Source organism: Drosophila ficusphila, unplaced genomic scaffold (assembly GCF_018152265.1).
Source record: "Drosophila ficusphila isolate 14025-0441.05 unplaced genomic scaffold, ASM1815226v1 contig_414, whole genome shotgun sequence".
NCBI lineage: Eukaryota > Metazoa > Arthropoda > Insecta > Diptera > Drosophilidae > Drosophila > Drosophila ficusphila.
In genome coordinates this window covers 15614270-15641102 of record NW_025064328.1, presented here as the reverse complement: position 1 = coordinate 15641102, position 26833 = coordinate 15614270, and the positions used below count along the sequence as shown (strand labels likewise).

The following is a 26833-nucleotide window of genomic DNA, read 5'->3' as shown; positions in this document are numbered from 1 at the left end:
GGTTGCAGGCCACACTCGCCAGGGACTGCGATGCCGCATCTGCAAGCTGAACGCCCACGGGGACTGCGCCCCCAACCTGCCGCGCTGCCAGCCGAAGCAGAAGTTGCTGCGGCGCCAGAAGAGCACCTCGGAGCTGGAGAACCGCGTTGATATCGAGGAAGAAAGTGAGTATCTGGCACGCACAGCATCACAGCCATGGCCCCAGAAACCAGAAAACAGAATACAGCACACAGCATACAGCATACAAAAAACTAAAAACAAAAAACCAGAAAGCAGAAAACAGCTCACAGCTCACAGAAAACAGAGAACTGAGAACAGAAACAGGCTAAACACACTCGCATACTAACCGCTTGAGGCCGGCTAACGAGTTGCATGGGAAATGCGATGTGCTGGCGAGCGAAATTCCCCAACAATTTGTTCGACCGGCCGTGCCCGAATGGTGTTTGCATCGAGGCATTAGCATGTCCTGCTGCAGGAGCAGGACCCCCGCCGCAAATAGCAGAAGTTCCGTCGAATGCGTTGCGTTCCGTGGCCCACTCACCTTGCCTTCCTTCTATTCTACTTGTATTCCATTGCATTCCGTGGCATTCGATTCGATTCGATTTCATTCTTCCTTTCCTTTTGGCCAGGCGGCCGCATCAGCACATTTTGTTGCCGGCAAACATTTATTGATTTCAGCTGGCCAAAGAGAATGCCGAGTGGGAGTGGCTGGTATCAGTTGATTTCACAATGGATTTATGGCACTCGTGGGGCGTACAGATTGTGGCACTTGTGATTTGTGTCGCAGACCTCGGCGAGCAAGAACTTTTGCATTTCCCTGGCTCCTTCGGCTACCCACATACACACACACACCCACACTCAAAGACACAGCCACACTCACACGCATTGTAAAATATCCTTGGAGTTCCGTAGATGATGATGGCTTCCTGCCCACTGAACCGTAAACAATTGTCAGGAGGAAAATAGAATCTGTTGCATACCTTGCGGGTGCGACTTGGCCATTTATGTAGCTTATCTGTCAGCCACACAAATTCCGAACTGCCGACTCTCGACATTTATTTGATTAAACCAATATGCAACCCTCTTCCCTTCCCCCAAAAACAAAAAACCACTCAACAACGAAACGAAATGCAAAACACAATAGCCTCGCCACAGGAGTCGCTTGTTGCAGCTGCAGCAGATCAGGCGGACGATCCGAACCCCAGTCTCAATATGAATGCCAATGCGAATCTGAATCTGAATCCGAATCTGAATCTGAATCCGAATGCGAATCCGAGCGCAAATCAGTTGAATGTGCCAAATGCGAAGTTCCGTCAAAAGACGCCCTTCATGCATCGCATTGCGCAACTAGGTATCCAATTGAACCGTATTACTCGATTAGTATGTGCCATAAACGTACATCCAACATCTATATATAATACTCGTATAGTATGCGCCAGATACTCGATTGAAATGCGCTTGATCTTATGATTTTGTTCGTATTTGTGTTGACTGTTGCGCTTTTGACCCACTTAATTAGCGAGACATTCAGCGAATGAAACCAGCTCAAAGTAAATCTAAACACACCCACACACCCGACAACACTCTCTCACAAGTTATTCCACACAGATAATCAATGACCACTAAGATTTCCGTTTGCGGAATAGAGCTGGGGGACCACTCAACGAAATCAGTTCAAGTTTAAGTAGAGGAGCATGTTATAGCCGCAAACTCAGTAATCAGCATTCAGTAATATCGAACAGCTCACTAGAACTTGCCTCACTCTCCATCTCGCATAAGTGTTGTTGGCTACTGTTTTTCGATCGGTTTCGGGTACCACATCTTAGCCCATGGACAGTACGGCCCCGAGTTGGCCTAGTGTAACTTCGAGCCTAGCTGATCGTAACTATATGTACCACCCACACACTCTGTATCAACCAAAGTCATGACAAGAGCCCCCCGAGTACCCAGTCCCCCATCAAACTCATTCCAAATTATCGAATCGCCCCGAAACCACTTGCAATTTGTACTAATGCACTTCAACGACGCATCAACAACATCCTCACCCCAATCCGGCAATCGAAAACGATATCGAATCGAACCAATCCGAATCAAACTGGCCCCCCATCAACCGTACTGAACCGTACCTACTTCGGCACCAAAAAATCAAATCAAATCAAATGAAACCACAAATCTCAAATTGATAATTGAAAATTGCAATTAAAAATTGAAAATCAAAAACGAAAAACCAAAAGAAATAACCGAAATCGATCAAATTTACCGCGTGCTGAAACAAGCCGGCGAACTCAAATCCGGGCATCTTGCAGCAGGCGCCGAGAAGTCCGTCCAGGGGAAGCAGTTGGATGGCGGCGTCGCGGGAGGAGCGGCGCTTCCGGTGCCGGCGCTGTCCGAGCGGGAGATGGGCAGGGCCCCGCCCCCGGACATTCCGATTGTCAGTGTTTCGGAGCTGGCGTTGCAGGAGCAGCAGCAGCAGCAGCAACAACTACAGCAACAGCAACAGCAGCAGCAGCAGCAGCGCAGTCTGGCATCGGTGGCGCAGGCGGCAGCGGTGCGAGCGGGACGCGGGGTGCGGCCGCCTCCCGTGGCCATGCCCATCCTGGGCGTCCAGCTGCAGCAGCAGGAGCTGCAGCAGCAGCGCGGCGGCCTGCCGGTGCCCCCACAAGACATATCTAGTAGCTCAGGTCCGCAAATCGCCGAGAGGCCGCCAAGTAGTTTGTGTTACTTTCACCTCTCTCTGTTCCTCCTCCTCTCTGTCTGTCTCTCTCTATCCTGCATTCTTTCGCTCATTTACATTTCGCAATTATTTTGGAGCCTTGGTTGTAGTTTTGGTTTTGGTTTCGGTTTCCCACCCCTCAACCTTCTCCTCCTTTGTAGTCTCGAATCCCGGATCCCGTCTCAGTGCCTCGGCTTGAACTCATAACTTAAAGTAATGTCCAGATTTCAGTCACCAGCTCATCCAGTCGGCATACGTACCATAGTTACCGGGCTGAACTCGCTCATTTCCGCACCCGTAGAGCAGACAGTAGTTGTTCATGTCCGCATTAGCCACACACAATTGCATTCCCTCTGCGAACATATTTAGATTTGGCAAAACAATTTCTACTTCACTCACATTGCGCTAACCAAATAATTGCTCATACGCCCCATTGCTTCGCTTTGGAGTTTCTGGTTTTTTTCTGGCCAGCTTTAGCACACACAATCACACAATCACACACACACTGACACACTCGAACAGCAATAATCACACACAGAAACAAATAAATAATCGATAAATCACATATAAATATGCATTTGTGTATACATAATTTATTCTAGAGTTGAATTTGATTCGAAACGCTATTGACTGAAGCAGTTGCCGAAATACAGTACTCGTAGCTTAGCCAGCATCAATTATAGCTTACGCAAACACACGTAGCATCTGCGTATCATATTTAGTTGAACGTAATTAATTTGTGTATGCCAAACACTTTGTTTTCCTTTAAACATCCTGATTTCCCCAGCCATCTCTATTCAAACAGCACACAATCAGCTGAAGTGAGTGAATGGAGGGTGGTGTGTTTGTCTACGCGAATGAGCCTCAATTAGAATACATGGTCTCTGTGCTCCACTTGCCTCCCCTTGCTGCCCCTGCAACAGTCACATGGCGACATGACATTGCCTTTTTGTCGCCTGCTTAAGACCACAATTCAGACCACGCCCCCCTGGCCGCAAAGTGCCCTAAATCTTGGCAAGTGCGCACATAATTAGCGCCGCAGCACACTGGCAACTTGCAACTGCAAACTTGCAAACTTGCAACTGGCAACTGACAGGCAGCAACAAGAAACCTGGTGCAACTGCATCGGCAGCTGCATTATTCCAATTAGCAAAGGGCAAATGCGGCTCCGAACTGATTGATTGGAGACTGCCTCTTGCGGCTTCAGTTGCAGATGCAGTTGCAAATGCAGTTGCCTCTGTGCAGGCTGCATCTTAAATCGACCCCAAGCTACGGTAGTTGTAAGTACAGTTCCATCCGAACGCCGAACTCTGAACTCTAAATCTAAACTTCGAACACAGAACCTCCTCTCAGATAAACTAAGCTAACGCCTAATATGAACCACTTATGTATCTTTAAATTCTCTCGTGTCCATATCTTTTTTGCCAATTTTCGTTTCGCTTGCAAACTCAATTAACCAACCAATAACCCACCAAAAACAACCAAACAACCAACCAACCAACCAACAACCAACCACATCAAACCAAACACTCCAGAACCGCGGTACGGCCAGTTCTTTGCCCCCGTGTCGAACATGTCCAGCTCGGCGTACATCAGCAACGGCATCGGGATCAACTACTACACGGGGAACGCCCAGCAGCTGACCTACTTGCAGCAGGCTGCGGGCCCGTCCTCCATCTCGGCAGGAGCCTCGCCTGCCCACCAGCAGCAGCAACAGCAGCAGCAGCAGCAGCAGCAACAGTCGGGGAGCAGCACGAGCGGCAGCAGCGTCAGCTATCCGCCGAACGATCCGGGACTGCGGAGGCGCCTCTTCGCCGGCATCCGACCGCTGTCCGTCTTCGGGCGGCTGCGGCAGCAGCGGTCCTCGCAGCACCGCTCGATCTCGCTGCCAGAAAGTAAATACGCGATGTCAGAGCTCCACAGCACCACAGCCGAGGAGACAGACCACGATCCACCCCGCCACGACACCAAGAACCCAGTCATGCCGCGGCAGAGACCCGACCCGAATCGTTCCATCTCCCAGCCAGCATCTGCAACACTTGCCGCACGTGCAGCACCTCACCCCATTCAGACCCCATCACAGCCATGAGTTCTCGTTGGAACAGTACTGCATCTGATCCCCACCACCCGACATCGATGTTTAGATTGTGTTTCCGTGTTCTGTGTACCTCTTTTTGGATTTATTTTCCGTGTTGCTGCCGCGTGGCAGTGAAACCGAAGTTGTGATCTGTCGTATGTGTGTCTGTTGCGTGTTTGTGAGCCCCCTCCCGCTGCTGCCGAAAGACTTGGAGTGGCAAGACGCGATTTAATTATCTCAACTCAGCGCGGCTCAGCTCAGCTCGACAGCCCGCCCAGCCCTCGCTATTAAACAATGGTCGGATTAAATGCCAATTAGTCTTAACCCAGTTTACACTTCAGGCAAATGGCTCATTTCCGTTGCCACGGCAGAGCGAGCGCAACTGCAACGCCATCATTTGTATACATGGCCGAGTTCCTTTTGCGCTGAAAGCAGCTTCATCATGCTTCAGCTCGGCTGGAGTCGAAAGGAAACTTGCTCCACGGAGTGAAATCCCATCCTTCTACACTCCGAAAAGAAACTAATTGGGGGACAAAAAGCTTGGTTTCGAAGGGTTTTGGTTTTGTAGCTCGTATTTTAAAGAAAAAGCAATGGGAACCTCACTCGTAACTCTACTTAAACTTAAATCAGTTGTTCTATTCAAGTTAGTGTAAATACTTTTCAGTGTAAGCTAAGTGCAATATACTTAACCACAGAAAGAATGAATTGCTGGATGAGAACCATCAAGTGAAACTTATACTTTCAAATTAGTTTTTTATGCGCTCACAGCCAACTGACCAGTGAATTTTGGTTCCTGCGGCTTAAGCTATTAAATTTGAATTTTGAATCCGGTTTAAAGAGTGTTGTTGAGTCCCTAAATTCAGTCAAAATACTTAAGAGCTCAGGGACTAAAACAATCAAAAATCAAACCCTTTCTCCCTGATTTTTGTTTCTCTGTAGTTCCTTGTTCTCGGCACTTTCATCCTGCCACTGTTTATGCCACAGCTTTAGGACTACTGTTGCTGTTGCTAGTGCCGTGTAAATTACAAGCCATTGTCAACTTTTGTGCGGAATTCAGCCGCACCACTCGCCAGTGGGGTTGGGTGGTTCGGCTGGGTGTTTGGCTCCTCCAGCTGGAGGCTGCATACAAATACAAATGCTGCAGACGGGCAAAAAGTTTTTCGCCAAGGCGCGAGTTCATTTGCGCTTAATGTTTGCTGCATTTTTAATGCCACAGACGCAAGTTTAAAGTCGCGCTGCCAACTTGCCAACTTTTGTCTTGGGCGGAGCCAACTTCTTGTCGATGGGCGGAGGGCGGATGGGCGGAGGGCGGATGGGCGGAGGGCGGGGTTTGGGTAACTGGGTGGCTGGGGGCCGAGGTCGGTCCCAGGCCGAACATAATTATGCTAAAAATTGTTATGACACACAATCTTTTTGCGCTCCTTATTTTTCTTTCCGTTTCGGGTCTGCCTTTCGTTTGGCCTCCGCCCCCTTCCCCTTTCCCCCTCCCCCCTCCCTCTCCCTCTTTTCCACTCCCCCCGTTGCATGCCACCAGCTCGTAGTTGCCAGTCTCGACTTCCTTGCGGGCTCCGCACTTATTTTCCCGGGATTATGTTTCTGCTCTATTACTCGGGCCAGGGATGCTGGTTCTAGTCCTCCTCCGCCGCCGGTTTCCTCTCCTTTGGTCGTCCTCCGGCTTGTTTTCGGTTTGCTTTATGCATGAACGCTGTCTTAATGTTTAATATTTTCTTTCGGGCTTCTTGTCTTCATTTAACCTAATTAGTTTTAATTCACATTGCTCTGCGAGTCAGTCGGCGGAAAAGCCTGCCTTACTGGGGCAGTTAATCGATCGCAAAAGCTACTAACCCCGCCATCAAATCGCCCAAAAGCCGCTCAAAACTACAAGATTGTGTGGTATATCTCGATACAGAATCAGCGAATCCGAAGTCCGAGACCACGCGACCCTTTGGCGAACCCCTGATGCTCCTCAAGAACCCGGAGTCCGGAAGTCCGGACGAGTCGAAGGGCAACCGGCGAGTGCGATGAATTGCGGAAGACCCGACGTGGAGGGCGGAGGAACACCTGACACCTTGATTTAGCACAGTTCTACAGCGATTTACTGATTAAGTTCTTGATTTTATTATGCCCTAGACACCTAGCCCAATTGATGTTCTAACTGCAGCACAGTAATTATTATTAGATACTCCACATAGTTAAATTTACCCCCTACCTATATCTACTATATATACATATATCTATATATTTATATCTATCGTATGACCTAGTTAATTTCGATTCTGCGAATGTGCGTGAGCCAGAGAGCAATGTTAATGTATACTACGATTAAAGTATTAAGTCACTTCCGATTACACCACGATTATATTCTAAATGTTGTATGGTTGTTGTAAATATCGCACAGAAACCACACATCACCCACAAACGAATGACTATAATAACACGAATAAAAAGCAAAACGATATCTGGCTTTCCTTGAGTCTATCTCCACACACGATCACCTTCATCTGGCACAGGGCGATGGAAGCGAGTTTTCTATGATTTACCATATGTTTTGTGAAGTCAAAATCCATATTGGCCAACACCGACACACACACACCCAGCAATGCGAGTATCCTAAGTTGGCTTTTGTTTTTTGCGGCAACTGAAACGGGATGACTAGCAAAGTACACTCGACTTGCCAAACACACGCTGTCTCTTCCTGAAAATGTCGAATGTTGCTATGTTGCAAGAAAAAAAAACGATAAATCTTTTAATTGCATTAAGCTACAATCTTTCTATCAATGTCCTTGCCAAAGGCCAATAAGTGTATAACGTTTTTTCTTTTTACTTATCGATTTTGTTTGGGTTTTGCTTAGATTTGTAGACGCCTAGATTCCAATTTGGATATACCAAATGCTTAACAAACGAAATTAAAATCAACCAATTTTTATTCCACATCTTACTGTCATTTTTTTGCCAACCGTGTATTGTCCGACACACAACAACAATATAACCATGTTCCAATACAAAATTCGAAATACAAAATCCAAACAACAGCACCGCACTCTCCGCGCCGCCAAAAGTTGAACTTACGCATGAAATCCCTGAGCCTGGACTCGCCCGAATCGTCGGAGCTGCACGGCCAGTTCAGGCGGAGGGTCCAACTCCCCGGCACGGGAGCCTCCACATCGGCCGGATCCGGCTACTATCACGGCGGGTCCGGAGGCCACCTGGAGCACAGCACTCCGCCGTCGAACAACAGCCGTCTGCACTGTAAGTAGCAACCCAGTAAGCGCTTCCGAATCCGTTTCCGGTTTCCCGGAGACTCCCGGTTCCCAAACCGATTACGCTATCGAATCCCCGATTCCGGACACCGACGAACGCTGCACCACTAACTAACCAATAAGTCCACCAACACCCCAAGTCTAATTTCCAAACTAGTATGTATGAACACTCCAGCTAAACCTTTCTTACTGCTTAACTATTACTAATACTATTGCTATTACGATAACTCTACTATGTAAATACGTTGCCGCAGTAAGAGTCGAGTAAAGTAACTTTCGTTGAGTAGTTCGATTTCGTTCACCTCTTATCTAGTAGTTGATAGCAGCTTTGAGATACATGCCAACCGTAGTCTAACTAACTTCATCTGCTAACCACATCTTCCACCTCGAAGGGGCAACCACCTCCCACCACCCCCTCGATTTACCTCCTTAACCGCAATTGAGTATAATTTATCTGTACAATGTCTATATGTATCTTCTTTTTCCATGGGTATTCTTCTGATTTTTCGTTCATCCACTTGCATTCGAATAACCAATCCGTAACCATTGAGCCTGTCCTGGAGCAGGGACTAACGCATCCAAAACCATTACAGCACCATCGAGTCCTTCGCATCCGGGCCGCAAGTTGCTCTATGCCACGCGAGGAATGCGTGGCGGCAGCGTGGATCTGCCGGACGAGATGGAGAAGTCACAGTCCTCGGCCAGCACGTCGCCGTGCCTCTCACCCGTAAGACATCCCCAGGTAGACCCCCTCCACTCTCCCAACTTGAATTGTTCCACTTGCCCGCTCCTTTCGATTGATAACTCGGGTTGCGCATAAAATTTCCCACAAGTAACTTGTACTTTCCCAGGTAGCAATGGTTATAACTTAAAAAATACAACTTACTTGTGGAAAATAAAAACTGAATGTTTGAAGTTGTCGAACAATGTAATTGCACCCTAGAATAACACTTACAATAACCCAATCCCAAACACGCTTACCACTTTCAAGAAAACCCATCGCCTGTTGCCCACGAATCTGTACGTGATCATCTACAACTTCAAGGCGCGACACGCCGATGAGCTGGACCTCAAGGCTGGTTACAAGGTGAGAGTCAGTCCCATCCTAGTGTCCCATCTACTCCATAAAACAACCAAGTGGAAAATCCATAAACGAACGAGTGTATGAATAATAAACAATGCGCTTTGTTTAATCCGCTAAGCGCAGCGCTTATTTCGCACAATGGCTGTCCGGGAAATTGGTTAACTAAATCAGAGGCATGTACTCCCATCCCAGAGTGCTCAGGCTCTGCGCTCTTTATTCAATATTAAAACGAACAATGCCAGTAAAAACATGTTTATTTATCATACGAGCGACTGGATGGAGGAAGCTCTTTTTCCACTGCGTAAACAGGGCGAAACAAACAGTGAATAAGAAGAAATAATAATAGTTACCGACTTTTTGTGTACATTTTCTGATTGCGAGTGCCTGCCCGCCGCCGGCAAAGTGTTCAATATTTACAGATTAGCTTTTGTTTGGGCCGCGTCCTTGTTCGCGAGCGGGATGGCATTGGACCGCTATGGCTATGGCATTGGTATTGGTGCGGGATAGGGCAAAACTTTTGCTTTATGGCAGGCTTCTGGGAATTTAATGCGCGGATCGATAAGTGCTTTTTTCTGGCCAACTTTTACTTAATCACTGAAGGCTAAAGTAGGGTAGTGCAAGCAAAGCCGAGAAACAATGTCCTTACAGCTTGCCTTATGTCATACTCGTATGGCGTGGGGAAAGTTTGTATGCCCTTATAAAGGGTATTATAATTTCATAAGTTTAACTCAGAGAAGAAGCCACTACAAACTATGGAGATAAAATATTCTTAAGCTTGCTCATCTATTTGTTTCAATGCAAAGATGTATCTTATCTTGGGAGGAACTAAAAGTATCTAATTAGTAAAGAGTTATTATTCTGCAACTTTGCTAATAAGCATTCCACATTCAAACAGTTCTTGAACTACGAACCAATTAATAAAAGTGTATCTTAGGTAGTACTAATAAACCTCACATCCTGGCAAATCAGGTGACTGTCATCGACAACTCGGACCCGGACTGGTGGAAGGGAAAGGTCCTGGGACGCGTGGGCTACTTCCCCTCGAAGTACTGTGTGCGCCTGAACGCCAACGAGAAGCCGCTGCAGGTGACCCACAACCTGCAGGTTTCCGACAGCGAACGTGGCGAGAACCTCACCCTGCTGCGGGACCAGATCGTCATCCAGGTGAGCCACCCTATCCTTAGTCCCACCTCAATCACTACTATTTTCCCCCGCAAAAACAAGACCGGCGACGAGGTGAACGGCATGGTGATGATCCGCGCCGCCGAGCACGGGCAGGGCTACTGCCCGATCAAGTATCTGCAGGAGGTGTGACAGCCAGAAGAGGACCGCGAGGAGCCGCCCTCCGACGAGCGGGACAGGCCGCACAAGTCGTCCCTGCAGACGTCCTCGTCGCGGACGACGGACAAGACCAAGCGTAGGATTAGGATCGTAGTCTCCGAGAGTAGTAGTAGTGTTGCACCCGCTTCCGCACCACCCGCCCCCAGCTTTGCAGCCACATCCCAGCAGCAGCACCACCACATCCACCACCAGGTTCCCAGGGAGTCGGACATCGAGACGAAGCGCCTGAACATCGACTACGGCGACGAGGGCAGCGGCGACTGGGACAAGGACCGCGAGGTGCTCATCCTGTCGGGGCGGCGCAACAAGAACGACAAGAACTGGGAGAACTGGGAGCGCATCCGCGAGCAGAAGCTGGAGAAGATGAAGGGCATCTGCTTCGAGAGCTACCGCCAGTCGAAGCGGGACAAGCTGCTGCAGGCCAAGCCGCGCCCCAAGCAGCTCGACCCCACCTGGTATACGGACAACATCTACTCCAACCGCTCCGACGACATGGACGAGGACTACGTGCCCGACTGCCTCAAGTACGGTCCCTTCCGCACGCTGCGCGACATCCACGAGCTGGACGAGAAGGCCGGCGCCACGGAGGAGCGACGGGTGGAGGGCGAGGGTTCGCCGGGCTACGGACTGCACCGCTCCAAGAGCTGCAAGGAGTTCCAGTACCCCAAGTCGCAGAGCTGGTGCTTCGAGGGCAACGTGTTCGAGGCGGGCGGCGGCGTCGCCAGCGGGAGCGGCAGCTCGGGGGCATGGCCCCGCCCGCCACCACCTCCATCCTGAAGAACCGGGCGGGCGTGCCCAAGTCGTACTCATTCAGCGCCACCACCAAGACGATGCCCTTCGACATCATCGACTACGAGCTGCCCCCCGCCTCGAACACGCGACGCGAGAAGCGGGAGGCGCTGCGGCGGAACATGAACGTCCTGTGCAGCAGCAGCCTAGATCGCTGCTGCGCGCGCGACCAATGCACCAGTGCCCGCTGCCTGCTGGAGGACATCTACCCGGGATCGGGATTGGGATCGAGGATGCGACCAAGAGCGGGCAGCAACCGGAACCTGAGCGCCGGCGACTGGCTCTTCGAGGAGCGGGCCGGAAGGCAAAGGACCCCGGGCGCTCCGACGGTGATCTGCTGCTGCTCCGCCGGGGAGGACTGCTGCTGCCACCGCCGGGTGCCGCAGCAGCCGCAGCTGCCCGCCCGGCCCAGGTCGCGTCCCGTGTGCCCGGGCCACCATCCCGCCGCCGAGGAGGAGGAGCACATGCACTGTCGCTACGACACCGACCTGGAACACTTCATCCGCGCGGAGCGGGAGCGCCTGCTGCTGCAGGACAAGTTCCTGGACGAGGACGAGCGGTACCTGGCCGCCGCTCCGGCGCCGCGGAGTCCTGGCCGGCGGTATCCGGCGGGAGGCTACCACCGGCCGCCGCGCAGCAAGTCGCTGCTGGAGATGCAGCCGCCGACGAGCCTGTTCGACGAGGACACCTGCTCGGACACCACCGAGATCGACCTGGAGGACTTCAACATCGACCTGGAGAAGTACTGGGAGCAGCTGGACAAGCCACCGAGTCCGATCAACATGGACATGCGGCGCAACATGCACAGTAGCCTGAAGGTGAAGAACGTGAACGTGCGCTGCTACAACAACGGGCAGCCCATCGACCTGCACGACCGGGAGCACGAGCGGCTGATGATCAAGAAGTCGCTGCTCGAGGGGATGCCCTCGCCGCCGCAGCTGGACTCCAGCGAGTCCTCGACCACCGCGGGCGGCTATCCTTTTTTGAGCCCGCCCCCGCCGCCGTCGCCCCCGCCTTCCATCACCGCCAGTCGGGCGGATATCCGCAGGGGTACGGCCACAAGGTGTATCCCACGGTGGACACCCTGCCCTCGTACCAGTACAACAACTTCTACCCGGAGCACGGCCACCCGACCACCGTGGGCAGCGTGCTGACCCAGCAGCCCCCGGCCGGTATCCACCATCCCTCCGCCGGGGGCCACTCCGCCCTGAGCCTGATCAACAACATCTTCTCGATCTACAAGCCCAACAAGTACTCGCCGGAGAACTGCCAGATGAACTACGAGAGCAAGCCGGAGCCGTGCAAGAAGATGAACGTGCCGAGCACCCACCGGCCGCTGGGCCACCCGGCCAGCCACCCGTACCCGCAGGACTACGGCCACTCCTCGATGAAGCGGCCGCTGGTGGTCAGCGCCGACCAGCCGCACTTCAAGATCATCCCGGAGAAGACCGGCCTCAAGATCTCGCCCCTGCTCAGCTACGAGGACTACGGGGGCGGAGGGGGCGTTGGCGGTGGCGGTGGCTTTGTGGAGAAGGCCCACCACAGACTGAGCAGCACGGCCAGGCCTCTGATGCTCCCGCACTGATGGTGCTGGACCTTTCCGTGGTATGGCAATGGCAATGGCAATGGCAACTACTGCTAGTTGGGCTCCTCCATCCGACTGTCCAACTGTCCCACTGTCCAACTCGAACCCGAACAAAGACTCGCGAGCAGCGAACCGCAACCCAAACGCACAAGGAACTGGGTCCAGCCAAGGATGTCACCGTGGGGAGATCCACAACCCATGCGGCATCCCTCCCGCATCTCTCCACCAACACCAACTCGCCGTCTTCGTCAGCGTCGTCGTCGTCGTCGTCCATCCGCACAATTTGCTCCTGGTTCTGGCCGGGCAGGTGATCCATCGCCGCATCCCCGACACTCCAGCCTGGCAGCTGGAAAGCACTCGAACAACAACAGCAACCACGCCATACCATTGGAAACAGCACTTCAGACAGAGAACAACAACATCAACTTCCGACAGCCAACCAACACAGAGATGAGGTTAAGTGCAAGTCGTAGATTAGGAACCGATTTGATCAGATCGATTAGGATAAGCCCAAGGAGGCCCAGGCCCAGGCCCTCGACCCAAACACCTACAGACATATGTATACAATCAGTGTGCTTTTAATTCGCTTGAAATCGCTAGATAAATCGCAAGGCAGTTCGATAACCACTAAACAACAGATTCACTAATTTTCGAGCAACTTTTAAGCAATCAAGAGCGTATTCAATAGAACGAAAATAGCTGTAAGTCGAAAGCGTTAAGTATTAAGCCGTTCATATCGCGTTTCATATTCCAGTATGAACCGTATCGTATACCCCAAACTCAGTAGAAAGCTAATGGATTTTATTAATACTCGAGATTCGCATGAGTATCTACCTAGACTTGCGGACTTCGGCGCGACTTATTTTGGCCTCAGTGCATCGCGGTTAATTGAGATGCAGATCTAGGGCGAACCGTTTTTATTGTCACCAAATTTTTTCTATTTTTTATACCAAACAACTTTGAACCAACCGAAAGGGCGGAACTATTGAAATTGCTAGGATCGATAGGGCTAGAAGCTTTCCCCATGAGTTGCGGCTACTAGGAGCGATTATACGAATGCAGGCTTATGCTACTTATATACATGATTAGGAGCGATATGGTGCGTTGAGAACTCGATAGAGCGCTTTTGTAAACTAACTAGATTTGTATCGAAATGTGAAACATTGAATATGATAACATGAATTGTACTTTTATGATGTATGCGTATCCACTGGCCTTATTTATTGAGAGTAACCAAAAGAAAAGCCTAAACAATGAGCTGAACCCTCACACACAGCCACACCCACACCCACACACACGAACATAGACACAGACATCCCAGAAAAAGAACTTGAGAATTACAATTGAATTTTCACTAAGATTCAAGATTCAAGCTAGGGCTTTGCGTCACTTTTGTTAATTGTTTTTTGGCGTCCAATTTTACATGATAACTAACGTAGGACTCTAGACAAACAAATCGAAACTATCGAGCATAGATTAACTCTCGAGTATTTTGTAGTGCGTAAGCTAACTAAAAGTAAACCAAACCAAGTGAAGATCACTTTTGGCGCGAGACTCCTCGTGCGAGAAGGTTTTGAATTTGAATTTATTTTTAACGACTTTTGAATACGAGACGAAACAATGGAGACGACATTTTATCAGAGATCGTTTTTTATCTATTTAACATTTTCTTGAACCACATACAAGAACTACTTGCTAAGTGTACCCTATGGCCTATGAGTTAGTCGTAAGAAGTGTTTTTCCAGCCCCATTTAGACCAGAAAACGGAAACTGAAACCGAAAACGAATACCGAAAACCGAAGACAGGAGAACACGGGGATTCTGCACAAAGCCCAATCTAGGAATATCCACACTCTGCACCCAATTAATTGTACGATATATCTATCGAGTAACGATATTTACGAGTCACGTCTAGCGAGTAAGAAGGATGAATTGTATTGTAAAGTGAATGAATCGACGAACACGAAAACGCCCAAATCTTATGAGTATGTAAGCAAAGCCGAAAACTTGAATTCAACCAGGACAACCGCTCCGCGCGGTCGTCCAAACTGCTGAAATTGGCACTTAAGTATATAGGTATACACACCGCATATGTATGTACAACACGTAGTAGAATCTTCGACTAACTAAAGCGAACTTGCAACGTGGTGCGCCCCCCGGGAGCCCATCTAAATCGCGGTGGGCTGCCACCACTTGCGGGGGCAACTTCGCGGAACGGCTTCTTGTTTTTAGCGTAATTCTGTTTCACTTATGTACGATTAGGCGACCAGCATGACGATGCACCTGGCGCACCTGCAGGTAGCTAGCAGAAATACATGTAAACAGTACTAAGAACTAGAAAACGGAACAATATAATATCAGTGCAACGTAATATATCAGTTAAAATAACGGAGGCCACAGAACTCAACTCGTTTAGCACTACCTGCAATTTGAATGTGGAACAACACAATTCCCTCATCCCTCATCCCTCGTGCCCCGCCCCCAACCCCTCAGCCCCGCTTCTCCGACGCGACCCCATTAATTTACCTGAATTGCAAATAAAAAAAGATGTTCAATTCGATGTGAAAAAACAACAGAGCTGTGCTTTTGTTTCTGTGTGGACTGGCTTATTTATTCACTGTCGCCCGAAAGTAGGCAGCAATCTGTAAGCCTTCCGGTGAGCACTGTGGGAAAATAGGGTATCATATTATGATAATATTATCAGTAATTGGGGGAAATTCATTCACATTAAAATAGTTTTAATTTGTAAACTTTTAATTGGGGAAATTAAATAGGCGAATGTTCGTTTTCATTTTTAATAGTATAACTTGTTTTTCCCACTGCTACTGCCACAAGTTCATTCTTCACAGTACTTAAACACTTTGCTTTTATTCAGTTTAAATTTATATCACATTAAATTTTAAATTAACAGAGTTACAAAAGTTATTCGATTCGTCAGTTTAGGCTGCTGCAGCTGCAGAGCTCCTTTTTACAATCATCATTATCATTACAATTACTATTTTATTTCAATTATCGGAAGCTAATTGGGTCTGCCGTGTGCCGATGGCGACAGCGGCGTTGACAGGACGGCTGGGTGGTCAATCTTTAGTCGTTAATCTTTAATCTTTAACCGTTATCGTTAATCGTTAGGCGTTAGCATAGTATATGTAGTCAAACATTTAACATAGAGTCACACTTAAGGCTATCACTAAATTGGTTTAAGCTAATTGCATCAGAGTCAGTCGGAGAGATGTTGGGGAGCTTACGGAGCTACGGTTGCCAGGCGCAGGAGCCCTCTGGTCAGGCTTACAATCTAGTTCGTTGGCTGTTCCTGCTGCAGATGCTGCTGGTTGCTGGTGGTTGCCCCTGCCAGAGTGGTAGCCGCTGCAGTAGCTGCTGCTGTTGCTGCCGCTGCTGCGGCCGCTGCTGCTGCAGTAGTCGTGCTGGCAGCCGCAGCATCCAGGTTGAGGGTGTTGCTGCTGGCCGCCTTCTGGTTGGGGAAGAGCACCGAGTAGGCGGGCGGGGGGTCCAGCTCCTCGTAGTTGGGCGGCGAGGTGGCGCCCAGGTGGTCGGGGCCACCACCTGCGCCACCGTTGGCGGCGGCCAGCGCCGCCTCCCGCTCGTTGTTGACCGCGTGCTGCGAGGCGGAGGCTGCAAGGGAGCGGATGGACATGCATTCAGTGTGAGAGCTCAAGCGACAACACAGAACTGAGGATTGGAGGTGGTGATTGGGGTTAGTTAGTTGGGGCGGAAGTCGGAGGAAGGGTTAGATGGTGTGCGGGGGGGGTGGGGGAGAACGAACGCATATGTAAGTACTACGGCGGATGACTGTGCCTTACTTGGACTACACTACGGTGCAATTCAACGTACCCCAGAGGCCGCAGATGAGCAGGGCTCCGCCGCACAGGAGCATGCCGAGCATCAGGTAGCCCCAGGGCCCGTACTTCGAGAGGTCCGAGTGGAGGCCGGAGCGCGTCGAATTGCGCCGGGTGAAGCCGCTGCCCCCTCCTCCGCCGCCGACTCCCATCTCGGCCGTCTCGTTCTCCGGGCGTGGCTGCTCCCCCTCGTCCGCCGTCGCCAGGCCGGGCCCAATGGAGTTGGGCGACCCGTCGCCGCCCGGCTTCTTCATGTCTTTGGTGTGCACCTTGCGGAGCGTGGTGGTCGAGTTGTCCGCGTCCGGAAGCCCGGCTCCGGCGCTCCCGTTGCGCGGCGCTTCCTCCGGCGCCGTGGGAGCGTCGTTGATGAACAGGTTGCGGAACACCTCCATGGCGAACTGCTCGAAGAGGTCCGACTCCAGGCCGGCGGCCAGGTGACCCGCTCCCGGGCGACGCCGCTTCGAGCACAGCTCGTAGTCCTCGTCGCTGTCGTACTCGTTGCTGTACGGGCAGTGCCGGATGCCGTCGCAGGCCAGCTCCTTGGAGATGCACAGGATGGGTTCATCGCTGCGGGAACAAGAAACCATCAGAATTGACACACAGTTGGAGTACTTAACAAAATATGTAGCCAACAAAAGGTAGAGCTACTCTATTATTTTAATTATCTACTTAGTTTAATTTATAATTCCAGTTTATAGATTTAGTCGTATGATTCCACTCACCCGATCCTCAGGCACTGGTGCTTGGTGCCATCCTTGCACTGGTCGCCCTTCCCGAGAACAGTGACCATCAGCTTGGAGCGCAGGGCGTGCTGGCCGTGCTCCCAGACGATCTTCACCCGTCCGTGGAAGAGCCGCACCGGGTCCTCCATCTCCGAGGCGGTGTCCTCCAACTGGCAGGGGTCCACTCGCCACTGGGGCGTGTGCGGGTCCAGCGAGCTAAACTGTTGGGGTGAAGGCAAATAGAACCTTTTAATTATGGGGCTCTGGCTAAAAGCGTGGCGTGGCGTGGCGAGTGCGTACTGAATATTGGCTGCGAAACGTGCGAGCAAACAGTTTACACGATCGAAATGCTAATCGCCCAACCCCAACCCCCCGACCACGCCCACTCCCCGGCGACGTGACGCGAATGGCCAAGTTCAACAAAACGATCAAAATCGGCAATCAAAACTGCGAATGCAAACACACATAATGCAAAATAAAATATTTACGCTGCGAAAATACGAAACAAAAGCTGTGAAAGCCAAGCCAGAACCGAGAACTACGCGTTGCCCGAGAATCCGGAGCTGAGTATATATTCGTATAGAATAAATCCATTAATATCGGCGCCGTTTCACGTGCAGAGCGAAATGGCAATGATAAGCCATGTGTCCACAGAAAGGGGGAACGAGTCGGGTTCAGCTTTGTACTCCCAGGTTCAATAACTGCGACAACTGGCTAGCCCCATTGTACCCAGTACACCCGTACACCCGTAGTAAACAACAATTAGCCGGGGTGTGTCCATCCCCGGCGAGAACGGTTAAACCAGTTCTGGAGTGATAAACACGGCGATCCCAGACCTGCATCGATATACTAACTGAGTTCTCTAGTCGGCTCATTAGGAAGACTGCGATTCGGGGTAATTATGCAATTATGCGACGCATCAGTTTGCACTTCTCATCGGTGACGGAACAAAGAAACGCTCTATTCTCGGCATGCAAATGCGAATGCGAATTGGCTGCGAACCCACTCCCTCGAGCCTCGAGCAAAGCCAGCTTTTTAGCAGCATAGTTGGCTTTATGGCGACGCCAACTGTCAGTCGGTCGGGCCAAGTCGACGGATTTATGGCGACGCGTCGCGTCGGTAACCGAAAGTGTTGCTGCTCGCCTGTGGCCGCTTCCCTGGCCAAATGCTACAAACGTGTTTCAAATGGCGAAGCAAAAAACTGCCGAGCAAAATGGTCGAAATTGGCGCGCTTATGCAAATACCGCCGCTTTTCTGGCTTTGACGCGGAGTTTTGGCCCGCAGAAAGTGAAACATTTCCAGCTGGGGGGAGTTCAGTGTCAACGGCCACAGCTTCAATGGAAAGTTTCTTATTTAATCGAGAACACCTTGGCAATGTCGACGATCAGCTGACGAATTACGTTCAGTTTCGCATGAGACCTGCCGGTAATTGGAGACAATTCCAGATGTCAAACTGTCTCATCGGAAAGCCACAAAAAAGTAACAATGTCAATCGAGAACTTAAACGTGTTCGCTTGACGAGTCTGTTTATGAGAACCTGTAATGCAGCCGGCGAACTTAATCTATTTGACAATGGGAATCGGCAGCAATTTGGGGATCAGTCAGTCATAACGCCACCTTATGTTTTCGGCGTTAATTAGAAACACATAGGTATTAAAATAATTGCTGATGAAGTCATAGCAAATTCCGATTTCTCTTCAGGTATAGGAGAATCCTGAGCTGTGGAAATCTACCGACTTTTGTTCTTGAACTCGGCTTCTTGAACTTTTGGATCTGATTCTCACACTTGAACGCTGCGCATGCGCAGTCAAGTGGTATTTTTCGAAGCAGATGAATGGTCTCAAAGAAACTGGCAAATAATTCGAGCGGAAGGTGCAGAAAATGGCAACCTCGCACTAATCAGCGAAAAGGCTACACTTGGCAAAAGAATCTCATTACGAAAATAGAACCAAGTGCGTCACTAAAGGTTTTAGCACGTATTAGGATCGCATTAAAATAAGCTTTGTTACAATTATAAAAATCTATAACAGGCTATCAACCAATAATATTAAGAACGATGTTATACTAAACAAAAACAACATGCGGAAACCCATTACCCTTACTTGAGATCCTAATAAATCTAGGTTGATAATATCATATATATGATAGTCTTGTGTAACACAGTTGGCCTTTGGACTGCTTTTCTCTATTAACTTTCAAGATAATTGGGGCACTAGAGAACATTTTCTAGACTTTCTACCAGTTTTCGTAAGTGTGTTAAATCAGAGACAACCTTATTGCCACAAATGGTGAGTTCACTTACAATGTTCAGGGGGCAGGTTCGCCCCAAAACCCGGGAACCCACTGATGAGACGACGACCTTCGTTGAGTTGAGAGCCACTGAATCCTCCATGACGCCGCCGGACTTGGCTGTTCGCCGGAGCTTGGAAGAGTTGCTGCTCCCAGGTGAGGCTGCCATGATGTTCGTGGTGGGACTCCTGGTGGTTGCCGCATCCAAGGGCTGGTTGTGTCGCAGCTTCGGCAGGATAAGGCGCACTATGAAGCCGTAGTTGGGCGGGGCACTCAGGATGCGGGCGCAGGAGGGGTGTTCGGCTCCGTAGGCCCCCGGCTTGAGTTCGATGATGAGACTAGATTCCCGGCCCTCGCTCTCGATGAAGTGCTCGTGCTGGGCGCTGCAGAGCGGCTTGAAAGTCGGGTGCGCCATCAGGTCGCCTGAAATGGAGAGTTTCGCAGCGAATCAGTTATTGGAGCAGATGCCTTGGGGCCAAATTCACAGGGGTCTGTTAATCTCTACATCAAATAGAGGCACTGCCTGATGGATGGCCGGCGATTTGTGGTCATTTGTATGCCGAATCCATCACGCCCAACTAAACGCATCGCATGCAGACGAGATCCGCGCGTTGTCAATCAATAAATAACTCGCAGCCCGACGAAAATAAAGACCGCGGTGTGACAACTCTAAAAATAGGAATGTTGTGTGAATTGGCAGGGAAATGGAAGTGGCTGGCACTCCAGTCCAGTTTCGGGTGATGAAACCAAACCAAACCCAGTTCGGAAATTTAATTAATGCGAATTGAATGACTACGTTTCCCAAACACAGCGATACGAGTGGTTACAGTGGGCGCGCGGGCTCCTCCGTTCAATTACTTTGCACTCGATCTCGAACTTTGCGTCGCAGAGGTTAAAGATTCGCACAAGCACTATTAAGTACTTCAATTAATGAAACACAAATACAGGCGACTGCGAGTGTGGCGTGTAGGAAAACTACTTTTGCATTGTGCTCGGAGGTAGCCACACATCCATACGTATACTATATATCCAGATATTCTGGGTCAGTGACTGCACCATATGCACACACCATTATTATTATATTATTACCCGCCGGTTGCTGCAACCGAGTTACTGTTTGTGTTTGTGTTTGCGTTTGTGTTTTCCAGCCGCCCTCGCTCTTTTTTCCGCACGGCAATTGCCACACAGCTCCGGCGAACTATTAAACATTTTATTAAAGAATTTGCATTTGCTCGGAGCACCCAAGCCGAGCCATTCGTGTGTGCGAGTGCAATTTAGCAGCTAATTCCCATTTCGAACTTGACATTAATAGTCAAGCGGTCCGGGCTGTCCACACGTGCTGGAGTTTCAATCATCGTTTCGGCAAATGCACTCATTACGGCCGGCTAATGACAGTCTTTCGTCAGTTTAATACGGCCATTACCATTACGGGAGATTTGAGTAATCGATTCGGTTGTTCTAGGGAAAGTTGAACAAACAACACTCGTTCAGTCGCCCCTTACAATGTCTTCAATTAGCCGCAATTGTTGCAGAATGAAAAGCCATTAGCACTGTAATACAATGAATTCCATACAGTTAAGTAATGATTAAGGCCTATTTGACGGCCGGCGGAGAGAGCTCTAGAGCACCAGCGTCACTGCTAATTGGGTTAAAAGCACACAGCACTCACAGCCAAATAAACACATGAATCCACAAGTTACTTCGGTTTGTTCGGGGTTAATGCGGGGAGTTCATATTCGAGCTGTGGAAATGGGTTTACGATTCGGGCAGCCAGCCAAGCGGGCAAGAAGAAAGGGCCCCCAGTTCCACCCAATTTTTCCACCAAATATGCCGTTAATAATTTGTCTACGTTTTCAGAGCAGAACCAACTGCTAGCCGTTTTTCGGGAAAGCAGAACGCTTTCCCGGGGAAAGTCAAAGCCAAGCGCGTTAAGGTGCTAGCCAAACAACGCTTGAACTTGTACGTTAAGCCCAATGGCTCCACCGTTTTCGTTTTGGGCAAGGTCAGGTTAAGAGACATGATTACACAGATAAACATCAAGACAAACAGCTAGCAAGCCAACCAGAAAACTCACAGACAAACATGGAAAACAATTTACAGTCAACTATCGGGCACTTGGAGAAATAAGATCGCCATTCAAGCGATGTTTTGAGAGCTAAGCGTCCAAGAATATTTATATTTCTCCATTGAATTTTACTATTATTGGACAAAATACTAGAAACCAGTGTCAAGGAACTAAAAAAGTGATAATGTAATGTGAAAACTTTCCCATCACGTAGTTCAAAGCTTTTCTCTCCGTGCACTTCTATTTATCCGCCAATATCTCGCGATGTGTATCTTTGAACTGTGGTGTGCGTGCGTATCTGTGTGTAGGTCAAGCATCAGCAGCCACTTGAATTTGAAAAGGGCACATTAAAATGCGTAGTCAATGCCGATCCACAAGTTATAGTGCTATATACAGTCCCCTACGTCGAGTGGGCCAGTTTCGAGTTGCGGCTGTTGTTTGGACTCAGATACAGATTTAGACAAAAACGGAACTTGGCCAAGAGCAAACTGCAACTGCTCGTGCAGAGATTGTCAAGCGGTTTGAGGGTTTTTCTCTTTTTCCTCCTTGTTTTTCATTTTTGTTTTTGTTTTTTTTTTTTTGAGTTCTGCTTCTCGAGTGGCGACTGGGCATAATAAATTCTGTGGCTGCCACGCGATGCGGACGCGTGTTGCATGCTGGATGGATGGATGCTGGATTCTGCTCACTCGTCATAATTACGCCCGGCTGCCTGCGGAAAGGGGGGAGCGGCGGGCGGAACAGTAAAAGCGCACGATGGAGAGACACTCGAAAAAAAGTTGTTGTTAAAAATTACACAACACTCGCACACACACACACACACATTCACAGTGGGCACACATACCCGGAGTGAACGCCACTCGACGCACAAACAGAAACAAACAAAAACAGTCTGCAAGTGCAGTTTGTTATACTCTTCTCCACGGGGGTTGCCATAAGGCCATAAACCCTTCAGCGGACTCGTTAAGTTGCACAATCGAATTACGGAATCGATAAGTTATCTGTGAGTCAAGTGGAAGGATTTTCCTTTTTCCCGCTCTTCCTATGAACTCCCTATTGAAAAGCCACGAAAGGAGAGAGTTGTCCTTAGTTAATTAATCTCAAAAACAGAAACTATTCATTTTGCAAAGATGATTTTATATACAAGCTCTGTGATTTTAATAATTATTTAGTTTTAGGTTAACTAATATATCATTTGGTGTATGGTATAGAATTTATTACCAGCATGTAAGATCTTTTTGGTTTTTATTGAAATGACCCATAAATTAATGTATTTTTAATTTCCAATATCTGTATTTAATTAAAGGTCAAAGACTTTGTAAAATTTTCTTTTTTAGGTAAACTGCTTCCGACTCCAGATTTAAAGAGCATATGATCTTCTGCTTTCCCACCTCATCTCTCTATTTGCTTTATTTTTATTTGTGAAACTGCTGAAATTGGGTCAACTATCAAAGTCAGAATGGCAAGGGTTAAGTGCTTGTCCCTCCTTCTCTTTCTCTGTCGCCGTTGCTGTCTCTTTCCCTGTCTCTGTCTCTATCTCTGTCTGTGTCTCTCTATCTGGCCCCGTACCTTTCCCCGCTTTCCCGCTTTTCCCGCTCTCCAGCTTTCTTCTCCCGCTTTTCCCCATCCCCACGAACGTGCGGCTGGCTGTGGACAGCGCGCTACATTTCCCGTTGGCCAATTTTCCTAATAGGTCAAGCGAATGTGTCATCATGTTGCTGCTTCTGCTGCTGTTGGCCACTGTCGTTGTTGTCGTTGTAATTTGTCTGTTTGCCCAGCTAAAGAACGACAAAATAAATAAATTGTACAATAAACAAGAATTCTGGGAACTCGAAAAGCAAGGAACTGGTCATTTGTTGCTGCAGCTGCTGCATGTTGCTGCCGCTGGATGTTGCTGCTGCTGCTATTGCTGCTGCTGCTGTTGCGTGCAACACACTGGCAGACCTAACGGCAACTGTTGCTGCTTAACTGGCCAAGCAGTCAGCGGAATGGCGGCGAGTCGAGGCGGAAGCCAGTTGAACATGACTTCTAATGGCCGCATACATAAATCAAAGACCCATTTTCAGTACTTGGCAGCAACACAGTATTGGAAACGCGGGGCAAAATAAAACACAAACGCCTAAAATTGCCTTAACTACTTGAGCGAGCAGAAGCAGAATGGCAGCTATTTTCTATTTGCCGTTTTTTACGAACAATTTGCATTTTAATTAAGCGATTGCAGATGCTTTATCGCTGTCTCGTTCGCAAAAAAAGTTTGAATTGAAATGGAAAACGTGGAGGGGAGGGGAGGAGAGGGGAGGTATGTGTGTGCCACCTAATTGAACCCAGATGACTTTTCGAGTCGCACAGCAAGCAGCTTCTGGGCACAGCAGCCTTATAAAACCAGACTTGGGGGAACTTCTCGAATCCAATCCAATCCAATCCACAGATGGCTGCTGGCAACATATGTTAATTCTACTTGATATTCACAACAGCAACGGCAAAACAGAGCTGGAAACCAGTTTGCAAACATGTACATGGCTAAATATACATATGAATGTTTATGGCTGGATAAATAACGCTCTGCGACTCAGCGGTTTGTTGTGCTAGCCAAAAATTTCGGATAGAGTAAACACTATCCCAGATCGAGAATCGGTGTTAGATTTCGATTTAGATTGGGGAAACAAGTCGTGGCTGCTCACTGAGCAAAAACGCTGATAATGTTTAGGATCCAGGGCTCGCTATTTCTTTTTGATGAGGCTTTTAAATTGTACTAGGTGTTTGTTCTTCCAAGAGTCATATAAATTTTTTTTTAATTACTTTTAACATTGTTTACTTCTGTTTATAAATGTTAATCCCAATAATGCCCTGCACCGTTTCTTTAATGTTTTGTTTAAACAACGCTGTCCGAATGGTCTTCAGATCCAACTGCTTTCTTAGGCATCAAAGGTCAATGGAACGGCAGCCTTCGTAGGGCTTTTATTAATGCTACCATTATCATTAACCCCTTGTTGCAACGCAGAAGATCCAGACATGTAGTTTGCCAATCTGGCTCTTTGTTCGGGCCATAACTGTATTTCAATGACAATGAGGTCGTCTGGCAGTTGCGTTTTCTTATTTTCCGTTCTCCGCTTTGTGTTTTTTCAGTTTTCTGTTTCTGTTTCAAGTTTCACTAAAAAAGTATTTTCTTTTATTTATTTGCAATACATTGTTTTTTCTTTAATTTCATGCCGCAAAAACTTCCGCGTGATGTGTTTACGGCTACAAACTGCTTTTTTATAGCTGCCCGTGTCCGAAATGATTCACGAAACTTAACGCTTATCAGTAGACTTTGGTGACTAGTGATCGATTTTGGATTTTCGGCAGAAATTAAAGCCAAATCATTTTCGTAACCATGTGCACGGCGGGAACGGTCAAATGCGGTTAAGATCGAGTGAGTGGGGGAATCGACAACCGGTTTCCCAAACAGAAAAAGCACAAATAATCGGTGATAAAATTAAAAGCACACACAACAAATGACAGTGGTTCACAACGCTTATTCTATAGCCACGGATATGGGATGGGTGACTAAAAAGACGCTACAATAGCAGAGATTAGAAAGGCAGCGGCTAACTACAGTGAATGCTCGAGAACTCAATCTGCTTGGTGTGGGACAATAACTTTGGTTTTGGCAACCTCATAATTGTAAATGTAATTCCCATGAAACCGAGTAACAATTCTAGTTTTCAATCAAATATGGTTAAAGACTGAGTTGTAAATAAGAAAAATAGATGAAAAGCTGGAACCTAAGAAAAGATTATATTTAGGTACTCTGTACCCTTAATATTTATTAACTTTCGCGCAGTTACAGTTAATTCATCTTGGGAAAGTCCACGCTATAGAAGATCAACTACTAAACGAGAAGTGAAATCCAAGTGATGAACTTGAGAGTGGGGAAGTACCTCTTTTGGCCAGATCTTGTGACCCGATACTCTGCACCGATTCCTCGAATCCGGTAATTATAAAGGCGCTTCAGTCGCCACAATTACCAGGTCTTCCCCATCATCCCATCCGCCAACCCCTTCCACCTTTCACCGATTTCTTTTTTTCTTCACACCATTTTTGCACACAATGCAGCGGCGCCTGATTAAAGTCCCCTCTCCAGATTTTCCCAGGCACATTTTTAATTTTTCGCAACTAACCAAAGACTGCTGCACTTTGGACCATGGCGGCGCTGGCGGCCAACAGAGTGATCAACGCCCACGCGCTGTAAATGTGCAGAATCCGCGGGCTGTTGCGTCGCTGTTGCGCCTGCGCCCCTTCTTCAAGTTGTAGTTGTTGTTTTTGTTTTTGTTGCGTTTGTTTCTGCTTTTGTTGGGCGCAGCGGACGCAGGCGGCGGTCGCCATGTTGCCCTGTTTTTTTTGTGTTTTTAGTTGGGTTTCAGTTATATTTGCTTTTGTTTTTAAACGGCTTTTCAGAGCCGCCGATCGTCGTTTGGTTTTGCGTTTTACTATCGAATTTCACTCGGCGACGCGCACTTAAACAGTTGCCTTTTGCACGATTGTTGCTCAAAATTGCGCAATCTAAAACTAGTTCGCATAGGATCAAGATCCGTTAATCGCGGAGCTCCACTCGCGCGCCCTTTTTTCTCGCAAAAAGGAGCCAAGTTTTCTGCGCCGCCCTCGGCGTCAGCGACTTGGGGCCGAAGACTTGGAACACTGCTCGATTTTATTGCTGTGCGCCGCTGCTCGAACTCACGAACTGGCTGCGCCGACCGATCTAATTGGACTGAGCGCAGCTTTGGAGCTGCAGCGACGACGTCGACGCTTCTGCCGCAGCCTAGCAAGCTGATCTCTTTCAGACCCCAAGCGATGTGGGGAAACAGAGAGCGGCAGCGCGGAAGCCAAAGCCACCTCTCTTTCACAGCTCTCTTAAGGTTTCCAGAGTTCGTAGTTGGTTTGGTTTGGTCACCAAAACAGCTTCACTGAAAGAAAATTTATTTACCTAAAATCAACTTTGGAGATAGAATGATAATAATCAGCAAAATTTCATATTGTGTACTTATCTAACATGGCGAATGAGTAATATATTTTGAAAT

The 26833-nt window shown here is 48.6% G+C and overlaps 2 protein-coding genes and 1 pseudogene across 3 annotated transcripts; 2 read left to right on the top strand and 1 right to left on the bottom strand.

Annotated features, from left to right (window-relative positions):
* Positions 1-15368, top strand: part of LOC108101854 — a 56815-nt pseudogene extending 41447 nt beyond the window's left edge.
* Positions 741-7248, top strand: LOC108101858 (circumsporozoite protein-like). The gene is made up of 2 exons (XM_017206377.2): positions 741-1351; positions 6700-7248. Exons 1-2 carry the CDS (start codon positions 1129-1131, stop codon positions 6813-6815), a joined length of 339 nt encoding a protein of 112 aa, XP_017061866.1. The 5' UTR covers positions 741-1128; the 3' UTR covers positions 6816-7248.
* Positions 15369-15701: 333 nt separating the features above from the next.
* On the bottom strand, positions 15702-26535 carry LOC108101897. 2 transcript variants are annotated; one of them, XM_017206460.2, is made up of 5 exons: positions 25937-26535; positions 19728-20137; positions 17426-17646; positions 16699-17270; positions 15702-16479 (listed from the first exon to the last, which is right to left on the bottom strand). In XM_017206460.2, the coding sequence occupies exons 1-5, from the start codon at positions 26139-26141 to the stop codon at positions 16142-16144; spliced, it is 1746 nt and encodes a 581-aa protein (XP_017061949.1). In that variant the 5' UTR covers positions 26142-26535; the 3' UTR covers positions 15702-16141. The 2 variants fall into 2 exon arrangements, with proteins under 2 accessions (XP_017061949.1, XP_017061950.1); XM_017206461.2 differs by having other exon boundaries at positions 16388-16479; positions 16668-17270.
* Between the last annotated feature and the right edge of the window lie 298 nt (positions 26536-26833).